Raw genomic sequence first — 10523 nt, 5'->3', positions numbered from 1 at the left:
AGCACAAATGCATGCTACACAATGTGGTCAAACAAGTTATTTTGTCTTTTAAGGAAAAGAACTCTGAGTTTCAACACTGCTATTCTCCGATGGTTTTTAAATGATTGACAGGAAAGTAAAAGTATTGCAGTCTGATGTTCAGAAATGTTAGGTTTTTCATTATTTTTATTTTCCAAACATTAGTTTAAAAGAACATTAAAAGCATCAGAAATACAAATCTGACCTAATGGTTAACATCAGAACAATTTGCATCACAGTAAAGCATCAAGAGAAATAATTAATATACCCTGCTAATTACTCATATTCAACTGAATTCTCATTACTTTTATAAAAGTTCTCATTTTAGCCCTTATGGAAAAGTTATATATGTCTATTTATATCTTTACCTCCATATAGACATAGATATAGATAGACATATATAACTTATGAAGAGACAAGTTACATATATCTATCTCTGTATCTGTATCTCTATATATCTACATATAGACATAGATACAGAGATATAAATATACAGGAAGGCTAAGAATCTAGCCTGCTATGTATTTCATGCAAGTTAAATTAGTAATTTCTTGATGAGCATAAAGAGACTGAACACCTCATATGCACGTGCTTATTTTCTTTATGCTATAATTTTTACCTCCCAAAGATGGGGCAAATCATCTCAGACTCAGAGGTCACAAAGGAAACCTGTCATTTTTAGTTTTACAAGTAGAAATTACTTTTTAAAAAATCTTTTATTGAGTCACATTTGAAATGCCTGGCCAAAAAAGAGATTCATACCTTAAAAAGTATGAAATAGCTTCTTGATTACAATGTTATTACTTATAAAGCTGTTTGGCTTATTGACTTAAATACCAGGTTCTGAATTTAGACAAAAGTTTCATTCCTAATTTGCCACAATTCTTCAAATGATCTTGGGAGAGGATATTATATTTCTTAATTCTTTGTTAAAAAGAGGTAATATATGAACCTACCTCATGGAGTTATTAATAAATGAAAATAGTGTTGTATTAAAAATATAAAAGCACAGTTGAAATAGGTCATAGTGACTTCCAAAAATAGCATTCAATTACCAAAGGAAAAAAAGAAGAGTGTATATTTTCTCTTCTGTTATAAAATTTAATAGCAAAAATAAAAGGACAAAAGAGAGAGAAGGAAAGAAGGGAGAGAGTCCTAAAAGGTGAATTTAACAGCAAAATAAAATCCATATCTCATACTTAAGCCTCGGAAATAGAAATGACTGGTTGATCCTGGAAGGTAAGAGTTATTAGATGAGACTGAGCAGAGTTATAGCTGAGTACCAGCTGACTTCTCCATGTGTCTCATGACCTCTGTATTTGGGAACAGCATGGGAGAGGATGCTATAAACTGAACACCTTTCATCCAAGGGACAAAGTACCTTCCAATCTGCAATAACAGTTCCTGAATATAACAATTTATAAAGATGGGTTTTGTATCTTGATGCTCACCTTGTTTAGAAGTTATAGTTCCAAAATTGTATTGAGTTCAAATGCCAACTGTATAATGAAAACATTTTTACATAAAAATATAAGTTTACAGTTGTTACACTAGGAATCACAGAGTATATAACAAAATTAGCTTAAGTGTAGAAATACTTAGTCTATTTTGCCTTATTGCCCATTTCCAGTTTAAGATTCATGGGAGAGAAATAACACAATTAGTTTGAAAACAGATCATCTTAAGAATTTTTCTACCATGGTAATACATAAACAAAGACCAAAAAAATTTTCTAAATAGTTACTTAGATAGTCTTCATCAGGTTGTTAACAAATCATTCTCACACAGAAGGAAAGCATAAATCGAAACACCCCCATCTCATCCTTATGTCTTCTTGTACATATAAGAGTCTACATACAACAGTCTAGCCTGCTTCCCACATAACAGCACCCTGATGAGATGACCACAGTTAGTGCCTACTACCCCAGGAAGAGCACCCCTCTACTATATGCAGTCCTCCTCACTAGGTTTCCTGGGTAAGATCATTCTGAAATAGAATAATTCATTTTTAGCAAGAAAAAACAGACTTCTTTTTAAAAGAACTATATAGCTACTCAGCTGACACAAAATAATAATGTCTATAATTAGAAATGGTAATAATCTTAATACCCTATTCTTAGTTGGCTGTCTTATGAAAAGAAAGTAACTAATGCTTGTGTATTGTTGGTAAAAATAGATATAGATAATACATTTCTGAGTTTCTGCTTTAACAATGTATTATTTATTCCAGTAAGCCTGCAACCAAAAAAAGTATATTGATCCCAATTCAACACTTCAAAGAGTCAAAATTTATAATTCAGTTAATAAAAATAATGCCACAGTAAAGATGACACCTTCACATTCTTTAAAAATTCCAGCTCATACTTACTTCAAAGAACCATAACATTGACTCAAATGACCATAATCAGTTCATTCCCTACTTTTAATACAGTAGCATGATCATTCCCTGGCGTCTATTTAAAAGTTTAGTACCAAAGATTGGAGCACAGGTCAGGTGTAAAATAATAAACTTTTACATCAACTCTTAAAATGTCAAGAAACTGCAAAGCAAACCAATAGATGCTAATACTTCAGACAAAAGGAAGTCATTAGTGTCAACTGTCTAGGTCTTTAAGTTTTGATGTACCTCTGGTCTCACAGAATTTTAAAAAATCAACTAGTATCAGAAACAAAAACATATAAGATTCTCTAGCCTCCATGACTCTAAACAGAGGGGACTGGAATCTGCTTGGCTGAAGTGCTATCGTACTCTTGCATTAAATCATTAGTGGTGTGATAATGCATGGCAATATATGAATTGGCAAATCCAAAAGAATTTACTGGCTGTAAGTTATGTGGGATGCTCTCTTCCTGGGACGGGCTGCTGTTATAGATACTGTAGTACGGCTCAATCCGAGTGTTGATGGGGGTTGAGCTGCTCTGACCATAGTGTTGATGTCCAGCAGACATCTTGGGACTGACCACACTTTCCTTCGAATGACTTGGGCCACAGGCCTGGTCCACAAATTTCTTCTGGGGCTTTGGAGACAACATGTAGGCAGAGTTTGTTTCATGATGGGAGGATTTGTTTCTGTTGACTTCGAGGTTTCCCTTTCCCATGGCTCGAAGTCGAGTCTTCTGTTTGCAGCAGAAAAAACCCAGGCCTATGTACTGCAGACACCACAGCACTTTCCTTCTCAGCCCTGCACTGTTCCGAGAATATATAAAAGGGTTTAATCCTGACTTGAAAAATACAAGCGTAAAACCAAACAGTTCGAACTGGTAAAGGATGAAGCTCCCACTGCTGGACAGAACCACCTGCACCAAGGAGATTCCCAGTGGAAGGCAGCACACCAGGACCGACAGCACAATGATCACACAGGTGACCACCGCCTTGGAATCCTTAGCCGTGGAGAGATTGACAGCAGACACCAGCTGGAGCCGGCTGGCCGCAGGGGTTGGCAGCTGGTTGGGACTCTTGGTGTATCCGTGGGTCTGAACGTGCTGCAGTTTGTTGTAATTCTGGTTCCTGTACAGAGCTGGCATGGTACACTGGATGGGATCTCCACCTCCCTTCACAGGGGCCCCCATGAAAGGCTGTGGTCTGGAAGCATCAACTGTGATCACAGGGGGGCACTTTCTGACCTGAGCATTTTTCCGCAGGGTCTGAGCAATCATGATGTAAGAAACAGAGACCACAGCAACACAAAAGGTGAAGTCGACCACATAGAGAGACAGGATGGCTTTCCCTTCTCTGGCAATCAGACTGGACATGGGAAGGCAGAGGTGGGAGTTGCTGGTTTTCAGGGTGGCCAAGGTGGCGAGGGTGAAACTGGTGGCCCAGAGGAGCAGAGTGAGGAGCAAGGTGCAGAGAAAGGAGGCCGTGCGGTTCGGCTGCTTCCCCAACACCATGCGGAGCCGGTGCAGGGCAATCACCGCCACTGTCTTGAGGGACATGATGATGAAGCCGGAGCTGGTGAGGTGGAAGGTGAAGCAGAAAGCATCCGGTATGCCGCTGGCTGAACTGAAGAACAACACAAAGGTGAACATGGGGGCCGTCACGCCACAGATGAAGAGGTCACAGAAGGACAGGTTCAGGACCATGAAATCAAAGTTGGTTCTGAATTTCCTGAAGGCCGGATCAAAGAAGGACAAGAAGACAATGAAGTTGCCGTAAGAGCCCAGGCAGAAGATGATTGCGAGCAGAAAGGTACAGCTCGCCAAGGTGGCCGTGTGGATGAGGTCCTGGAGGTCTTCCTGGAGAGCAGTGCTGTTTCCTCCCTGGGAGTGAGGCACACGTAGCAGGGTAGTGTTGGGGGCATCCTGAGGGAGGTCCGTTGAGTTCATCTTCAGAGAGAGACGACTTCCTTCTGTGTGAAGGGAGTCAGGGCCTCAACTCACAGATGAGCGACATTTGACAAAAGAGGCCCAAGGCAGAAAAGCCTGCGCACAAAAATGCATACCCAGAAACAGAAAGGAATTAACGGAGAAAGAAGAGTGACCTCATGATCTTTTACAAAAGCACTAGACTTTTTCAGCTCTGACCCAGTGCCTAGAAAGCATTTCTCCTTGCAAAGCCCCACACAGGAAAGACACAAAGACCTCAAAATACATTCATCCAGCTGATTTCAGGTTTTATGACACAGTGGTTTTCAAACTAGTTTAAGCATCATCTGGAGAGTGGGTTAAACAAAAAACAGATTCCTGGGCCTCACCCCTTGAGATTGTGATTGAAGGATGGGCGTGCAGATGTTACCTTTGGAAACTCTGCAGTGCCAGACACTGAAGACACGAGAACATGACCTCTCCACGAAAGAGATCACAATCTAGTTGGAGGAGATCAACCTATGTAATTACAGCCAAATGTGGCAAATCAGCTGATGGCAGCACACTATGGAAGGAAAAGAAGGGGGACAGAATCCAGCCCGGGGTGGAGGCTGAAGCAGCTCTCGATAAGGAGGAGCTAGTTGGGTGAAAGGTGAGGGGCAGGGAGTGGGGGACAGACAGGCTGGGAGAAGGGGAGTAGGTCTTTGCAGCAGAAGGACTGAGGCAAGAAACAGCACGTGCTGTGCTTGACGTATAAGCAAGAGGCTACTTTTGAAGTATATACTGTGGCCTTTTACATAACTCCCACACATCACTAACAAATATGACTTCTTTTCCTAGGAAGAACCCTTTATTTTACATTATTTATATTTTCTTCTCCCTATTTGTGATTTCTTGGCCAACTCCACACTCTCCTTTGGGAAAGAACTTTGTGTAGGACTATATTTGAGAGGGAAAAAATGGAAGTAATGAAGCGTGTCAGAATTATATTTGAGATTTACAAGGTGCAAAGCACCACTTTGCAAACTCTATATAAATGTGAGTTATCATTATCCCAGCAGGAATATCCTCATGAAGAAGCAGAAGGCATGCACCCATTCATGCATGCATTCACCCAGTTTGTATCTACCGTGTGCATACTCTCCGCCAGCTTTACGCTAGGTACTGTGGGTACAAAGATGAATAAGACACAGCCTCTACTTTTAAAGAACAACTTCTTTTTCTTCTTGGTCCTTTACTTTCTTAACTTTTTTTCCATTTTGCAATGAGATTTAAAATACATTCACACAATGTTCTGTTGTCCCAAATCCCAAAGCCCTGTGTGGCCTGGTGCCCACCCCGCTCCCAAAGATGCTTCCAGTGGTACAGCTTAAGTTGTTCCTTGGAGACTGGTGCAATGCTCTTGGCAACCAAAAATAATTTGCTTTAATCCAGTATTTTAGGAATAACCAGTGGTATTGGGGAGGTCCAGGGGTGATGTTCAGAATATTTAACCACCAGCTCAAGCTGAGTCCCAGAGGCCTCCAGCTGTCCTAGGGTTAACCCTTTAGTTGCTGAATCATGGGGTACAGAGGAAGGGGCCTGGTTAGTGAGGGATTACTGGGGCCTCCAAGCAGGAGCTATGGACCACCCAATACAGAAGTCGCCCAGTATTCAATAATAGGTACAGCTGTGCCAGTGAGTATCAGACAAATTTCAGTCCTGGGGAGATCCATAAAACTAACTAGTGTCCTTCGTGAAGGAAGAAGATAACCTCTTCTACATTCTCAATGGTCAAAAGTGCAGATCATAACAATATAATGAATTTCTCCATTGGGAAGTAGGACCAACTTTTCTGTACTTTCCTTATATAAAAGAGATAGAAAAATTAATCTTGACCTTTTGTTTCTTGATGATTAGAATTAAAAAATAATAATAATGGATAGCTTATTATTTTCACTTAAAGACTGTGCCTATTTCTGAACCCTTTTTGATACCTGTGTAGTGGGAAAAATAAAACACCTTTTACTGTTAATTTTTTAATTGTTAATTGGAGGATTGGGGTTAACTGATGAAAAAAGAAGTAGAAGAGAAAATCCAATTTGTGGAAGCAAGAAGAGCAGAAAGGTGATACTACTGTTTATAGCAAATTCCCCTGACCCCGAAGACAGAAGCGGAAATTTGGCTTGGGGAAATTAGAATGATGAAGAGTCTGGAATTAGGATGCTAAGAAAAATATCGAGTAAGTGGGTAATAAAAAAGAAGCGGATGATGGAAGTTATGAAGACCCCAGGCTGGGAGAAATTTGGAAAGGGGAAAATAGAATGATGAGACACCAACATTAGTCAAGGATAAGAGGCAGAAGGAAAAAAAAGGATTTGGAGGAGTTGAGGGGCAACTTCCACTTTCTCTCCAATTACAATTGCTTCAATAAACTTAAATTTTTTCAATACATTAAAAAATAAAGTAGAATTCTGGGTCAGGAATATAATGATCAGTCTTATCATTAGTATGTTCACTTTACTAAGTGCTTGTGATGTGTCAGGCACTGTTCTCAGTGCTCCACACTATTAATATATTGAATCGTCAAAACAACCCTGAGATAGTATAACTTATCTCTGTTTTACAGACGAGGAAACTGAGTCAGAGAGAGAGCACCTATCTTGAAGGGGTACAGCATGGATTTGAACCTAAGCAGTTACTCTCTAAAGGCAGCACTCCACCACCAAGCTAAACAGAATAGCAAAGCAATCAAGGCAGGGAGTCCTAGGTCAGAAGACAGTTACAGCAGCTATAATTTACTGGGTGGTTATTATATGCCAGGCACTTCTACTAGAAGCTTTACATAGGTTATCAAACTTTATTTCATTCTCATTATAATCCTACAAAGTAGGTATTGCAATCCCTTCCCAACTCAAAGTTCCTGGAGCCCAAAATTTGAATACAGACATACACACACACACACACACACACACACACACACACACACACACACACACATACTTCCATGTACCTTTTTGGCAAGGTTGAAAAATTATGGTTCTGGTATAAAGTAACTATAAATCATTCTGATTTTGGATAATTAGAAAAAAAAGGAAGGAATCAGAGGTTGGGAAGAGAAAAGGGAGAAAAAGCAGAAGAACAGAAGTAAAGGTTTTGGCAGAGAAACTTTAGAAGCAGTAAGGAAATGGAGGGAAAGTAAACCCAGGTCTTAGGACTAACTTCTGAGACTTTAAGAAAGAGGAAGCTGAGATGACAATTTGGGGAAAAGCTATGATAGCAGAACTATAAAACTCAGTTATTTGGGGGAGGGGGGTGGTAAATGAACACCTATTCGCTACTCCTAAATATTAAATAAAGGTTACCAACATTCTTTTCAATGCAAGCATACAAGTTACTCTTTATCTCTGGGACTATAAACAAGTTCTGGAATAAGATGTAATTAAAGTAATAAAATCAGAGAAATTTTAAGTTGGAACACCAGTCTTAAGAAGAAAACATATTAAGCACAATAAGAAGGAATGAATTCATATCATATGCATCTTATTACAACTAAGAAGGAGAGAGCCTAAAGTAACTAGTAAGCAAGAAATAGTAAGTGAAAACTTATTGTACAGCAATGATTTCTCATTAGGATGTGTGTGAAGAGCTTCTGATAATCTAGTGTGCTGTCTTAATATTTTAGTACATATTAAAACATTTTACATGAGCTTTTACAAGTCAACTCATGACCTGGATTCTTCCAACTCTTGTTTTCTCATTATATCCTCAGTTCCTCGAGGGCAGGCATTTTCAGTCTAACCAACCGTCACAAGAAAACAAGGTTCTGTACTATTCTTATTATTCCCACTGTATTTGTATTGATCAGGAAAACGGCAGGGAAGTTAGATGACTTGTCCAAGGTCACTAAAATTCAAGCCAGATTTATCTGATTTCAGAGGCCATGCTCTCTCTCCCCAGTGGAACTACCGTTTGAAGCCCAGAGCAGCTGATAGGGTCGGGTGTGTCAGTGGGTGAGGGAGCGGGGAGGCTGTGGGGCACCCCCAGTGTGAGGATGGAGTGGGAGACTTCTGGGAGGGCATGGCGACCCAGACCAGGGACTTGAGATGGGTAGGGGCTCCCCTGGCGGGGAAGGTTATGGTAAGGAGGGCCTAGGTCGGTCCAGCGAAGCTTGTAAAAGATGCAGCAGAGGGTTGGTGAGGTGAGGAGGGCTCGGGCAGGGCATGGGCGGTGGAGGAGGGGTTCCACGGGCCCCGCGGAGCCGGGGAACCGGCAGGGCAGGCGCGAGATGGCTTCCCCGCAGGCCGCGCCAGGAGCGCAGGTGCACGGCGGCCGGGCCTGGACCTGTGCGGCCGCCTCCTCGTTCACCCGGCGGCTTCTCGGGGCCCGGCCCTCCCGGTCCCCGCGGGGTCGTCCTCCTCCAGGGGCCCGTGGCCTCTCACCTGCCCGGTGGCCGCAGCGCCGCCACTCCTCCTCCATATCGCAGCCCGGACCCCAGCTCCGCCCGCCGCCCGGGAGGATGCAGGGCTGGAGGCATCATCGCCATCGCCGCCGCCGCCGCGCATCCCGGGAGCCGCGGCAAGCCGGGGCGCGGAGGCGCAGGCACGGAGACGCCGAGGGCGCCGCCTCCCACCCCCAGGCCGGACACTCCGGCTCGGCGCCCCGCCTGCCCCCGCGCCCTCGACGACTCGCGGGCCTCCCGTTGCCCCGGGGCCCGACCGCTGCCGCCGCTCCAACCTCCGTCCTCCGCGCCGCGCGAGGTCTCAGGCGCGCCGTTTTGCCGCTCGGGTAGTGGCGGCTCCCCGAGGCTGTTACGAGCTGACGCACCGAGGAAGAGGGGGAGCGGACTGGGTGGAGAGGAGGGCAAAGGTGGGGGCACCGACGGACACAGCGCGACCCGTGGGGGCCTTGGCCCTTAGAGGGTGGAGACCGTGGACAGCGAGGCGTGGCCAGGCTTCACGTCGATCTTGGCGGGATCTGGGGGCTTCCCAGGCTTCTGGTCAGCATGCCGCCCACCTCTCCCCATTCCTGGAGCTTCCGAGTCCGCCTTCCTAGCTCCTCTCTACGCTGTAGCTAATACTTTTTCTCCTAGATTAAACTGGCGTTGTCGTCCAGTTTGGTACTTTTGAGACACAGAATCTGTAAATCAAGTCATTGCAACAGACTTTAAATCAAACCAACTATAACGTATTTTTTTCTCCTCTCAGCTCTCTGAAAGTATTAATGAATTTATTGAGGGAACTCAGCAAAGGGCATAACTACTAGGAAACAAATGCAAAGAGCAAAGAAACTACCCATGCAAATGAAATAACCAAGCCAAGAAATCATCGACGTTACTCAATGCTGTGTTCAATGTAAATCATCTTGAAAAGCAATGGTGCAATGTATGCAGCTAATTTTAGTAAGCAACGACACAAACCAAAAAATTTACCAGCCTCTCATTCTAAAGTGCACAGTATGTCCAAAATAATGAACTCATAAAAGTGGGTTTTAGTCTCAAGAGTTATCAAGTAGCATTCCCAAGTATGTTTGTTACTCTGGGGACAAAAGAAAGCCAGTTAAACTCTTTACTACTTCAGTGTCCCAACCTGGGTAACTAGGCTCTTACTACTTTTCTGACCTTCTCAGAGGGTACCACTTGGAAACACAGAGTGCTATTTTAATGTTCTTTCCTTCACCGAGTGCCAGAAAACCAGAAAGTTCCATTCAAGTGAAGTACTTAGGACACTGCTATTGAAACACCTATTTTGGCCCATAGTTTATCTTCTAAAACAGAACAGTTCGGCGCCAACAAGTACCAAATAATTGGATTTACGGATATATTTTTATCAGCCACCCACACCACTCTGTTTTCATCAAGAGAAAGTCAAGAGGGCTGGATAATTTATGAGGTAGATACCCAGTCCAGCGGTTGACTATGCTATCAGAATTTAGAAATAACTTCAAAAAAACAAAAAAAAAATTCACAAGTTGTAAAGGATTCTAGAGAGCTAGAAGAGGAAATCTGGAACCATCAAAGTTCCAGAACTAGTAAGCACAATCAACAAGACGAAAGCTACTATGATCATGTCTACAAAACGTACCAGCAGTGTGTCAAATTGGAAAGAACACTGGTTTAGTAGTCACAAAGTGGAAATCTACAAATAAACAAGCAGGGCTGACTTAAGTATGTTAAGATATGAATAGGCTATCAATTGGCAGGGAAACCAGCATTCTAATAC

At 42.7% G+C, this 10523-nt stretch overlaps 1 protein-coding gene across 2 annotated transcripts; it reads right to left on the bottom strand.

Annotated features, from left to right (window-relative positions):
- Positions 1 to 147: 147 nt before the first annotated feature.
- On the bottom strand, positions 148 to 9171 carry GPR75 (G protein-coupled receptor 75). Of its 2 annotated transcripts, none has more exons than XM_007190025.3 (2): positions 8745 to 9171; positions 148 to 4440 (listed from the first exon to the last, which is right to left on the bottom strand). In XM_007190025.3, exon 2 carries the CDS (start codon positions 4342 to 4344, stop codon positions 2722 to 2724), a length of 1623 nt encoding a protein of 540 aa, XP_007190087.2. In that variant the 5' UTR covers positions 4345 to 4440; positions 8745 to 9171; the 3' UTR covers positions 148 to 2721. The 2 variants fall into 2 exon arrangements, with proteins under 2 accessions (XP_007190087.2, XP_007190088.2); XM_007190026.3 differs by having other exon boundaries at positions 9040 to 9171.
- Positions 9172 to 10523: the final 1352 nt, after the last annotated feature.

This window comes from Balaenoptera acutorostrata, chromosome 12 (assembly GCF_949987535.1).
Source record: "Balaenoptera acutorostrata chromosome 12, mBalAcu1.1, whole genome shotgun sequence".
Lineage (NCBI taxonomy): Eukaryota > Metazoa > Chordata > Mammalia > Artiodactyla > Balaenopteridae > Balaenoptera > Balaenoptera acutorostrata.
The sequence above is the reverse complement of the archived record's forward strand: the minus strand, read 5'-3'. Positions and strand labels throughout refer to the sequence as shown.